We start from the raw sequence: 13,517 nt of genomic DNA on the forward strand, positions 1-13,517 counted from the left end.
TTAATAAAAAACTTCTGTCTGTTAAAAAAAAAAAAAAAAAAGGAGAAGATAAAAATCCTAACCTTAAAAATTAATTCTGGAAAAAAGAAAAAGTGCATATAAACCTAAAAGTAGGAAAAACTGAAAAAGCACTTCTCCAGATCTTTGAAGAGAAATTCTGAAAGTAAAGAACTTATTTCTCTTTTTACATAGAGTGAAAAGAGGGGGAAAAATTGGTAAAAATACTATCAATTGAAACTTATCTCAAACGAAATTAAACTGATAACCTGAAGAAAAAGACTCAAAAATTCCATAACTCTTTAGTGAATACTGAGTATTGTGATAGAAACAATAACATGGCAACCACCAGACAAAACAAAAATGAAACAGGCACGTCAGCAAAAAGACAAAAACAAGATCAAGTAACACCAAGCAAGATCCCACTTCCAGCAGAAGAACATGACATATTAAGCAAAGCAGAAGTCATGGAAGAACTAAGACAAATCAAACAAATGCTCAAGGAAACTGTAACAAATATGTCGGAAATGAAAGAAGAAATATTAAACATTCATAGACAAATGGAAAGTAACAACAAAAGAACAACTGAATTGGAATCTAGAATGGAGGTCATGGAACATGAAGCAAATAAATGCAAAAATGATAATTTGGAATTGAATAAATTAAAAGATCAACTTGAAGACTACGAGAATAGAGGAAGAAGGAAAAACATAAAACTTTTTGGAATACAAGAAAATTTAGAAGGAAAAAATCCCATAAATTTTCTAGAAAATTTAATTCCAAAAATTTTACAACTAGACTTGAAACAACAACTTGAAATAGAAAGAGCGCACAGGATTCCAATTAAAAATACAGAAAATAAAGGCAGGCCAAGACCAATTATTTTTAAAATGCTTAGATACCAACAAGCATTGGAAATTTTAAATGCGGCAAAAAAAGACAAAAATCTAAACTATAAAGGATCTAAAATATGGTTCTTACCGGACTTTGCCAAAAATACAGCAAACAAAAGAAAGAGACTATTGGACATGAGACCACAACTAAAAGAAAAAGGCTTTAAATACGGTCTATATTATCCAGCGAAAATGAGAGTGTCATCTGGAGACAAATCCTTATACTTTGAAGATCCAGAAAAACTAAAAGCTTTCCTCTCTAAACCAGAACCTATGATATTTTAAGAAAAGACAATAAAAATTTATAAGAAAGAAGAGTAAGATATAAGAAAAACATTAATAACATACTTAATATAAGTTTAAGATGAAATTTTATGAAGTAATGATAATACTAAAGAAATATAAATTAAAAATTGTTAAATAGATAAAGTTACATCTATGAAATGTTGTGAAAATATGATTAAAAAAAAATTAAAGATTAATATAAAAAGAAAGAAGGGAAAACTGATTGAATATTAAATGCCTAGAAGAGAGGAAAATATTTGGGTTGCATTTCCAATGTGTATCCTTAAGCAGCCAATATATTGGGTGGGAAAGGGAGGGAAAAAGAGAGTATCTGCTATAAAGATTAAGGAAATAATAAATAATAGATTAGATACTTTAGGGGTAAAAATGTGTGTCGTAAAAAACATTTTTAGGATTCTAAATATGAAAGAAGAAATGGGAAAGATTATAATGAGAAATATTAAAATGTATAATGTCTTTTAAAATATATTCTATTAATGTCAATGGCCTAAATCACGTAATAAAAAGGAAAAAAGTATTAACATTTTTAAAAAAGCAAAAAGCGGATATTTACTGTCTGCAAGAGACCCATCTTAGTAAAAAGGAATCACAGAAACTATCAGGTGGGTGGGTAAAAGAATGTTTCTTTGCTCCAGCAGAGGGTAAAAAAGCAGGGGTAGCAATTCTTATAAATAAAAAATGTATGGCCAATATTAAGATAAAAAATTCAGATCCACATGGAAGATGGATACAAATTGATATAAGTATGGGAAATGATGCCCTGACGTTGTTCAATGTATATGCCCCTAATTCGAATCAATCAGAATTCTTTAAAAAATTACAGAATATGATATTACCACTGGCTACTTCTAACTTAGTGGTGGCTGGAGATTTTAATGCTGTAATGGATCCAATACTGGATAAAAAACCAGGTAAAAATATAAAATCTTTAGGTTTAGATAATTTGGTTCAATCATGTGATTTGAAAGATATATGGCGTATTCTTCATTTTAATGATCAGGAATTTTCATTTTGTTCACAGGTCCATAAATCATTTTCAAGAATAGATTATATTTTTGTTTCAACAAATAAAGTGCAACAGGTGATTAAAGCTTCCATAGATCCTATTATTATTTCGGATCATGCGGGAATATGGATAGAAATACAATTAGATCAAAAAGAGAATGATAGACCTCTTTGGAGATTTGATAATGCATTGCTTGTGGATAACAAATTTTTGGAAAATTTTAAAACACAAATTAATGATTTCTTTCAAATAAATTTAGTAGAAGATACATCTATAGAGAATGTATGGGATGCATTTAAAGCAACTATGAGGGGTAATATTATATCATATTCAGCTTTTATTAGGAAACAGATTAAAAAACAATATTTAGAATTAGAAAAAGAAATAAAAATATTAGAAGCTAAATTGATAAATAAATGGGAATATGAAATTTTGCAAGCTCTTTTGAAAGCAAAAGGTAAATATAATGAATTAACTTCAAAAATGATTAGAAAAGATTTGTTTTCCAAGCAAACAATGTATTACGGAAATTCTAATAAGGCGGGAAGATTACTAGCAAATTATCTTAAAGCAAAAAAAAGAAGAACTAATATTAATGGAATAAAAGATGATAATGGTATAATAACAAATCAAACAAATATAATACTAAAACAATTTTTAAAATTTTATAAGGACCTGTATTCTTCCGAGCATTATTTGGAGAGACAAAAAGATGGGAAAAATTTTTTAGATTTAATTAATGGACCTAAGGTTCCTGATCATATAAAACGGAGTTTAGATGAACCTATATCATTAAAAGAATTAGAAACAGCATTGAGATCTCTTAGAGTTGGATCCGCTCCAGGTGGTGATGGTTATACAGTAGAATTTTATAAAACATTCCAAAATATCCTTTCCCCATATTTACTAAATTTATATCAGACACAACTTATAAAAGGTAATATTAAAGGTACTATGGCTGAATCAATAATAATAGTTTTGCCTAAGCCAAATAAAGATCCTACTTTGGTTTCGAACTACAGGCCGATATCTTTGATAAATGTTGATAATAAAATTTTGGCGAAAATTTTGGCTTTAAGGTTAGCCAAAGCTCTCCCACATATTATAGATATGCATCAAATGGGTTTCGTTGCTAAAAGACATTCCTCTAATAACTCTAGATTATTGTTTCACATGTTAAACTTGTCAAAAAAAATGGATGAACCAGCTTTTACAGTTTCATTAGATGCTGAAAAAGCATTTGATAGGGTAGAATGGAATTTTATGTATCAGGCTTTAGAATGGTTTGGTATAGGTTCTGGATTTATACAAATGGTAAAAACATTGTATAGCTTCCCAATTGCAAGACTAAATATTAATAATAAAATATCTGATGGTTTTCAATTGCAAAGGGGAGTTAGACAAGGCTGTCCTTTATCTCCTTTGTTATTTGATGTTGTATTAGAACCCTTAATATTATCAATAAAGCAAACAAAGGAGATACAAGGTATTCCATATTCAGATATGGAATATAAAATTTCGGCTTATGCTGATGATATTTTGCTTTATTTGAGAAATCCAGAATCAACCTTATCTTCTTTATTGGAATTAATTGATAAGTTTGGTAAATTTTCAGGTTATAAAATTAACTGGAATAAATCTGAAATTATACCCTTGAATGTTCACTGTGTAAAAGGATTAATTGATACTTTTCCATTTATATGGAAAGAAGAAGGATTTAAATATCTTGGCATTCAAGTTAAAAATACAATCGAAGATACTATAAAAGAGAATGAAAAATATGTATTAAAAAAAGTTACGGAGTTATGTGAACAATGGAACCCATTACATATTTCTTGGTGGGGAAGAGTTCAAACTATTAAAATGATGATGTTGCCTGTAGTTTGCTACCAAATGAGTATGATACCCACTTATTTTCAGGGGTCCTTTTATAAAAAACTTAATAGTATTTTAACAAAATTTCTTTGGCTTGGTAAAACACCTAGAATAGCTCTAGTAACTTTACAAAAATCAATTAAGGAAGGAGGGGTAAATTTTCCAAATTTTTATAGGTACCATCAAGCCTATATTCTACGTCAGGGTATGTATTGGATCCTCCCAGAACTTATAGATAACGCACCAGATTGGTTATATTTGGAATGGCGCCTTATGTTTCCCCTAAATTTAGTTCATCTACCAAGTATCAATATACCCAGAAGATACAGAGAAAATAAAATAATAATGGATACTTGGAAAACTTTGAGATTTATAGATAAATTAACACCTATCCCAATATACAAATCAACTAATCAATCTATATGGATAAACTCCAAGATCAAAATTGGCGGAGCTCAAATCCTTTGGAAGAACTGGATTATTGCAGGCATTAGATCTTTGGACGATGTTATTTCAGAAGGTAAACTGCTGGATTTTTCACAATTGCAACATAGATTTGGTCTTAATAAAACACAAAGTTTTAAATGGTTGCAATTGAAGCAGGCCATTCAGGTAGGGTTCCCTGAATGGAAAACATTGAACAGTCAATATAGTTTAAAGTTCTTATGCTTTAAAGCAGACTTCCTAGGACATCAAGCCGCATTGTGGTATAAATTAATATCTGGATATTTGAATAAAAAACCAAAAAATGGTCTAAGAGACATTTGGAGCATTGAGATTGGACATCAGATTAATGCATCTCAATGGCCACTAATTTGGTCTTGGAGAATGGGATGTACAGTATCAGCATCTATGAGGCAGACTTGGTTCTTTTTATTGCATAGAGCTTTTTGGACCCCTACACGTTTGCAAAAATTAGATAGTTCTAAGTCAAATAAATGCTGGCACTGTAATCTAAAACCAGGGACATTAGATCATTTATTATATCATTGTCCCTATATTAAAACTTTTTGGAATTCAATTTGGCCACAAATTAACAAATTAATGGAAAATCATATTGCAATATCATATGATACAATTTTATTTGGAATGATGATGAGAAAAAAAAGTCAAATTTCACCAGAAAATAATAAGCTTTTATTAATTATGACAGGGGTTGCCATTCAACATATAACTAACAACTGGAAAAATTACAACAACCTAAATTATACATTTTGGTGGAACACAATATGTCATATTTTTAAAATGGAAAGAACAATAGCAATACAAAGGGGGACATATACAAAATTTATAAAAATATGGGGGCCATTGACAAAATACTGTAATGAATAAATAATAGAATATTTTCTTCTTTTCTTCTTTTAGAGATCTTTTTTTATGACACACATATAGGGGGGGGTAAGGAAAATAATTTATACATAATATTTTATAATATATGATACAAAATGTAACATATGAATAAAAAGTAATAGAAGGGTGGGGGGAGGGAAAAGGGATAAAATTATCTAGAACATATTGTATTAGATATAAACATGTTATTGAATATTTATCAATTGTATTCTAATATGTTGTATACTTTTTATAAAATTTGAAAATTAAAAATATTATATTAAAGCAATAAAAGGGTGGGGGGAGGGTGAGGGGGAAAATCAAATTTAGATATACATTGTGTTAGATATAAAAGTGATACCATGCATTTATCAATTGTATTTTATTATTATGTACACTTTATGTAAAATTTGAAAATAAAAATATAATGGGAAAAAAAAAAGAAATCTAAGTAAATTACATCTTTTAATTTTTGGTGGAATTCATTATGTCACATATATAGAATGGAAAGATCAATAGCGATACAAAATGGAAATTATAATAATTTTATTAAAATTTGGGAGCCATTAACGTCTTTTTGTCATGATTAAATGCCATTTTTCTATTAGTTATACACCATATAGTATTGGGAGGGGGGAGGGATACAAATATAGGTTCTTATTATGAATGAAGGGCTTTGAGGGAGGGTGGGGAGAGGGTTACATTTGTATTTTTAGATTATAATGATAAGATATGCAAGTGCTCTGATTAATTGTGTTTATTATGATTGTTGTACACTTGATGAAAGTTTTAAAAATGAATAAAGAATTATAAAAAAATAAAAATAAATTACATCTAACGTATGCCCTTGATCCAATTCTCTGGTCAACCAATGAAAAAGTTCAATCAGATTTGTTTGGCACGATTTACCTTTAGTAAAACCATGTTGCCTCAGATCCTGTAATCCATTTGATTCTAGGAATTTCACTATCCTTTCTTTCAGGAAGGCTTCCATTATTTTTCCAACAACAGAAGTGAGGCTTACTAGCCTGTAGTTTTCCGCTTCATCTCTGTGACCACTTTTGTGAATAGGGACCACATCCACTCTTCTCCAATGCATTACCCCTCCCTTTTACAAAACCGTAGCGTGATTTTTACCGCCAGCCGTGGTGGTATTAGCTCCGACGCTCATAGAATTCCTATGTGCGTTGGAGCTGTTACCACTGCGGCTGGTGCTAAAAACTGTGCTACATTTTTGTTAATGGGGAGGGGGGGGTTAAATATGCAGCCCTATTACATTAGAAAGACTATCATACAGTATTTAGGCTATAAAAACTACTGTGGATGTATTCTACATGTGACTATTGCTTTTTTCATGTTGCCAATATACTATAATCATAATATATGTTGGAATTTGGGTGGAAGAAGCTTTATAATTGTCAAAACAAAATCCAGAAAGGTTTATAAACACTGAAATTAGTTCTTGTCGATGGCACCAGGACCTGCTACTCCTTGGTAATACAGTATACTGATTTAATACTGAAAGTTTGTTTTTATTTTGTATTTAAATGATGCATTTATAACTTCTGTTGCTGATTAATATTTTCCTTTTTGAAAGATCAATAATGTCTGATATTAAGAGGGACAACAGAGTAACATCACTAACTACTCGGATAGGAATAAGGAGTGCTTTGATTACTATACTCGATCAGCTTCAGAGATGTCAGAAATCTCTTAATGAGTTTCTGGAGGTATGTTATTTAATTCTGATGTTTAATCTCTCTTTTGTACTGTTTTTAAGTATTATGTACATGGATATATTGTAAACCGCCTAGGAATTAGAATGTTCAAATATCTGTGTTTGATACTGTTAATCATGCAGTATTGTTAGGTCATTGCGTTCTTTTGGTATTTCCACCTTGGTGTTGAACTGGTTTCGGTCATTTTTTGCAAATAGTTTTTGTGTATTGGATGGGGACTACTAAGTCAAAGTTCATTGCAGTTGGGAATGTCGTAGGGTTTTTCATTGCAATGCATTTAACCTCCTATTTTTGCTCCTGTTGGTGGTCTGTTAGCTGAGTTAAGGGTTGGATATATGTTGTATGCGGATGATGTGCAATTTGTTTTTGCATTCTCTGAGGTCTATGAAGAAGGGTTTCGGCTTTTAACATCATATTTGTTTGCTATTGATGTATGGATGACTGCAAATTGTTTACATCTCAATGTTGCAAAAACAAAAAACCTTTGGCTCTCTACCTCCAATATGCTGGGTGCTCCAACATTATATACAATGGAGTGCAGATACCTATTTAATCATTGGTCAAAAGTCTTTGTCATTTTACCATCAAATTGAATCTGCCGTGAAAGCAGTGTTTTTTAACGATGAGACAAGTGGTGAGGCTGCATGGTTTGTAGTCTGAGTCAAAGTTTTGACAGGTGATGCAATACTTTGTGTTGCCACATTTGGACTATTGCAATGATTTGTTTTCAAGGCACTGTAAGTGGCCCAGAACTCTGTAGCACGGGCTATTGGGGGCCTACCGCAAACAGCCCACATTTCCCTTTTGCTGGTAGAGCTGCATTGGCTTCCAGTGTTATGGAGGATTCAGTTTAAACTGTTGGTATTGGCATATAGGGCAGTACATTGCAATTTGCCCCCTTGGTTGTCCAATTTTTTGGTCCCTTACATGCCTGTAAGGAATTTATGTTCAAAAGATAAGCAGCTGTTGTACCTTCGATTCATCAGGTACAACAGTAATCTACAAAGTTGTGGCTATTTTTGTTGACAGGATCACAGTTGTGGAATGATTTGCCTGAGTTGGTTCGACACGTTTCCAAGTTTATTATACATTTGATATACCACAATCGGAAAACATCTATGCGGTTTACATAAAATCGCTATATGTAAAAATAATTAAAAGATAGAACTACAGTATCAATAGTAAAAGAAAGAAAGAAAAAAAAATGATTAAAAACAATATATATGCTTGGTATTTTTCTTTTAATCAATATCAAAATCCAACCCATCAGTATCTCCACTTGTAAAGTTTTGCAGGTTGTTGAAGGCACATTTGTTTCAAGGGGCCTTTCCTTCCTTTTTTGCATAATAGATGAGTGTATTTGTTGTAGGAATCTGTAGTACTATGTGTTTTGTTTTAATTTACTATGCATGTCTTTTTTGTGACCCACATTTCTTTAGCGTTCTTCCAGACTGGTACAAAATAGATGGGTTTATGTTCTTCTATCAGCAGGTGGAGACTGAGACATAGTGACTTTTGACAGTAGTACAAGTAGGCTGTGCAGCCCCATCTTCAATCAATCTGTTCTCAGTCTCCAGAAGGTGGAGGTGATAAACCTGTGCAATCTTTCCTTTGGTTAGTTAGAGCCTTTTGGGTCTGGTTAGTGACCTTTCTCTTGTGCCTTTTTGCTGTCTGGACAGAGCTTGGGGGATCCTCTTGAGGGTCCTACTGACCTTGGGGTTGTCGCACTCAAAAGGGTTGAGTCCCTTTCACCATATCCCCCACATCCACCATTTTTATTTCTTTAGAAGAGCTTCAAATATACGCCTGGCCAACCTTCAGGCACAGACTACAGCCTATGGGGTCTGCTGTATTAATTCTTGTAGCTGTGGGTTGTGAGATAGGAAAAAAAAGAGTAAAACAGAAAAGATACAATAAAAAGGCCTGAGGCAGCTGTTTATATCTGGCAATTTGTGCGTACATTATCAGCACTTTTAAAAAGCATTTTATGTGCTCACTGAGCAGTTGCAGCCGATGTGCGCGTGAAGTGTTCTGGCTGCTTCAAGGGGAAACCGGCATCAGTTTTAGGTGCTGGCAAGCAGGGTTCCCCTTTGTGCATGTACCGTTTGTTGGCGGGGAGCGCTGGAGAAGCCCTTGTTTCCCCTGCTGCCCATGCCAGGGTTTCCTCAACCACCGACAGTCAGGGAGATAAGGCTTCCCTTTCTGCTACAGTGGCTGCTGCTGCTTGTGTTTCTGATTTAGCTGTGGGTTCTACTCAGGCCTTGTTGCTGCTTCTGCGCTTGGGAGCCTTTTTTTGGCGGGCCTTCTTTCAGTTTTGGCGGGAAGCACCACCATTTTGCCCATGGCCTCAGGTGACCTTCCTCCAATTTTAGAAAGACAGGAACAAGTCCTGTCTATTTCTTCTGCACCTGCAGTGAATTCTGTGGTACTGCCAGAGATTTTCTGCCCTGATTTTGTTTTAGCCATATACAAGGCTTATTTGCGGGTGGCTGGGGATCCTGCTTCTTTGGGGGATCTCTGGGTCTTCTGGAGGATCTTTGCCTTCCACGGCCATCCCCATTCTGTCTCCTATGGCTTTTGCCTCCATCCATTTTCCCCAGCCATTGTCCAAAAGGCCGCGGGTGTCTTGGGATGAGGCCTTTGGACCTTGGGGTGGACTCCCAAGATCCTCTGGGGGGGTCAGGTGCTGTGGAGAGGTTTTGGAGATGCGGGTTGGTGAGGATGCGTCAGTTGTGCACATGTTTCAGTAGAAAGAGCTGCAGGAACTTATTCTCCAGGTGTCTTTGATTTTGTGGACCCTCTGCTTCCGGGGATCCGGTCAGCATCCCGCTCTTTCCCAATGCATCAGGATATTCGGGATGTGGTGCACAGTGGAAGATGTTGGACTCGCCTTTTCGTTTTGCACGGTCCATAGCTAGATTTTATCCCATTCCTGATGAGGATAGGGATATGTTTAAGTCTCCTGTGATTGATGCAGTGGTCTCGACTATCGCACGTCGACGCACCGTGCCAGTTGAGGACGGTTCCTCCCTGAGAGACCTTCAGGACCGTAAAATGGAGGCTCTCCTTAAACAGAGTTTTGATGTGGTTGCCTTGGCTGTCCAGGCGGCAATTTGTGTTAGTTTGGTGGCTTGGGCTTGTTTCTGGTGGTCTGAGTGGTTCCTTGATCGGGAGTCGGCTGACTGATCCTTAGTGGATCATGAGGTGGCTAAGATTGAGCATGGCACGTCTTATCTCTCTGATGCCATGTATGATCTGTTGAGGGCATTGGCCAAGTCCATGGCCCTTGGCGTAGTGACTCGCCGTACCCTGTGGCTTCGTGGTTGGTCAGCAGATGCGGCCTCATAAGTCTAAGCTCAGTAAATTCCCATTTCGAGGTTCTTTCCTTTATGGGGAGGAATTGGATAAGCTGGTTCAGGTCTTGAGTGACTCTTAAGTGCCTCGGCTTCCGGAGGACCAACCTCGCCAGGCACCCCAGGGTGGCATCGCCCATTGGCATTTGCGTGATACCGCCCTGGCCGGGGCTTGGTCCTTTTTCCCTCCAGAGGTTGCTTCTTTCAGCGCATGCAGTCCTTTTGGGGAACATGTCAGGGGCTTGGGACTCTGCCGGTGGCTCCTTCTCCACTCATCTGACCCAATGACTCGTTGTGGGTTCTTCCCCCAGTTTCAGTGGGAGCCCGATTGCAGGAGTTTTACCGGGGGTGGCTGAGATCACAACGGATCAGTGGGTCCTAGAAATGATTGGGGATGGCTTTGATCTAGAGTTTTCCTGTCCTTTCCAAGATCGTTTCCTCTCTTCTACTTGTCAGGCAGTTTGTTCAGGTTGCTAGACCTCAAAGCGATGGTCCCAGTGCCTCCTCAGGAAATTTGCACCAGCAGGTTCTCCATTTACTTCGTGGTGCACAAGAAAGCGGGGTCTTTTTGGCCCATTTTGAATCTGAAAGGTGTCAACAGGGCACTCCGGGTTTTATCTTTTTGTATGGAAACTCTGACATCCATAATTCTTACGGTCCAGCCTGGGGAATTTCTGACTTCTCTTGACCTGACAGAGGCCTATCTGCATGTTCTCATTTGGGCCTCCCATCAATGATTCCTTCGCTTTGTGATTTTGAGAAAGCACTATCACTATTGTGTGTTTCCTTTTGGTCTGGCCATGGCGCTACGGACTTTCACCAAGATTATTGTAGTGGTGGTGGCGGCCTTGCACAAGGAGGGAATTTTGGTTCATCCCTATCTATATGATTGGTTGATTGAAGCAAAGTTGTTTCAGGAGAGCTCCTAGGTCAAGACTCTAATAGTGGAGTTTCTGCAGTCGTTGGGTTGGGTGGTCAACCTGTCCAAAAGCTGGTTGACTCCGTATCAGCATTTCGAGTATCTCGGAGTTTTCTTTGACATAGGCTTGGGAAGAGTCTTCCTTCTTGTGGCCCGGGTGCTGAAATTGCAGTCGCAGGTTCGCTCCCTCATGGATTGTTGCTGCCTTTGGGTGATTTTCTGCAGGTCTTGGGGTCGATGGTGGCCTTTCTGGAGGTAGTCAGGTGGGCTCTGGCTCTTCAGTATGCACTTCTTCAGCAGTGGTTGCCACAGATTCATGATCTGGACTCTCCTGTCCCTCTTCGGGGGTTGGTTCGTCACAGCCTGAGCTGGTGGCTACAGTCTTCCAATCTGGTTCAGGGAGTGAGTCTGGATCATCCTCAGTGGATAGTGTTTCTTATGGACGCCAGTCTCCTCAGTTGGGGCACTCAATGTCTTGGTTGCTCGGCTCAGAACAGTTGGTTGCCGGTGGAGGCTTCTTGGTCCATCAATATTCTTGAAACCAGAGCCATTCGGTTGGTGTTGTTGATTTTCCAGCCATTGCTGGAGGACAAGTTAGTTCAGGTTCTCTTGGACAATACCAAAGCAGTGGCTTATGTCATTCGTCATGGGGTAACCAAGAGTCATTTGGTAGCGCAGAAGGCAACTCTTCTCATGGAATGGTCAGAAGCTCATCTTCTGGACATCTCAGCCTCCCACATAACAGGAGTGGACAATGTCCAGGCGGACTTCCTCAGTCATCATGTGCTGGATCCCAGCAAGTGGTGTGTCAGGATGGAGGCTTTCGAGTTGATTGTTCATTCCTGGGTCCGGCTTGTCATGGACCTCATGGACATGGGTGTGAACACCAAAGTCGGCGCAGGGATTCCCATGCCGAGAGGCTGGATGCTCTGATGCAGCCTTGGCTGACAGTCGGCTTGCTGAATGTTTTTCCTCCATGGCCTCTGGTGGGCAGAATGCTTGCTCGCATTGCTCAGCACACAAGCCACTTGATTCTGGTGGCTCCGGACTGTCCCAGACACCCCTGGTATACAGATCTGGTTTGGTTTCTCATAGCAGATCCTCTTCTGCTGCCTTTCTTGCCTGACCTTCTGACTCGGGGTCCCATTCTCATGTTTGATCTGGGCCCCTTTTATCTTACAGACGGCTTGGCTCTTGAAAGGGAACGTCTAAATAAAAAAAGTTATTCAGATAAGGTGATCTCTTTCCACCTCTTGGGTCTTTGTGCACATTTAGCATCTTTTTGAGGTGTGGTGTTCCACACATGACTTGGTTCCCCTTTGCACGTCCTTGCCTCACATCTTGGAGTTTATGCAGGATGAACAGGAGCTGGGCCTGGCATGTTCCTTCCTCAGGGTACAGATTGCAGCTTTGGCTTCCTTTCATGGTGTGCTTCCATGGTTGGCGTTTGGCCTCTTTTCCTGATGTGGCTTGCTTCTTGAGAGTGGCAAAATTGCTCTGTCCATCAGTTCCTCCTTTGGTTTCAGTCTGGGATCTCAATCTGGTTCTTTCCATGCTGGTTCATCCTCCTTTTGAGTCTCTCGGCTCCTACATGTTGAAGGATCTCACTCTTAAGGTGGTGTTCCTGTTTACCATTATTTTTCCGAGACGCATTGCTGAACTTACAGACCTTTTCGTTTAGGGCTCCCTTCTTGGAGTTCTCCAGAGAGCGGGTCGTGTTGTGGCTGGTTCCCTCCTTTATTCCAAAGGTGGTTTGCCTTTTAATGTTAAGCAGTCCGTTGTCCTTCTGGTTTTGGGTAGTCGGGAGGGCTCTTTGGAGCAGAGACAGTTGCATAAATTAGATGTCTGTAGAGTCCTTTGTGTGTATGTTCAGCAGACCCAGGAGTTCTGACGGTCGAATCGTCTTTTTATTCAGTTGGCGGGTCCTCATAAGTGGGATTGCGCACTGAATCAAGGAAGATATCGCTTCGGCGTACCTTCTCCAAAAGAAACCTGTTCCGGATTTTCTCAAAGCTCATTTTACTCGGGGTCAGGCGGACTCTTGGGCTGAGAACTCGCTGGTGCTTCCGGTGGATATCTATAAAGTGGCAGTTTGGTCTT

The 13,517-nt window shown here is 37.9% G+C and overlaps 1 protein-coding gene across 3 annotated transcripts in view; it reads left to right on the top strand.

The window, feature by feature from the left end:
- The window catches only part of DYNC2H1 (dynein cytoplasmic 2 heavy chain 1), a 499,560-nt gene that overhangs the window by 120,133 nt on the left and 365,910 nt on the right, over positions 1-13,517 (top strand). For all 3 annotated transcript variants that reach the window (XM_033947955.1, XM_033947953.1, XM_033947954.1), the window contains exon 27: positions 7,004-7,136. In XM_033947955.1, coding sequence (XP_033803846.1) covers positions 7,004-7,136 — 133 coding nt within the window. The remainder of the gene's footprint in view (positions 1-7,003; positions 7,137-13,517) is intronic.

Source organism: Geotrypetes seraphini, chromosome 6, assembly GCF_902459505.1.
Source record: "Geotrypetes seraphini chromosome 6, aGeoSer1.1, whole genome shotgun sequence".
NCBI classification, from domain to species: domain Eukaryota; kingdom Metazoa; phylum Chordata; class Amphibia; order Gymnophiona; family Dermophiidae; genus Geotrypetes; species Geotrypetes seraphini.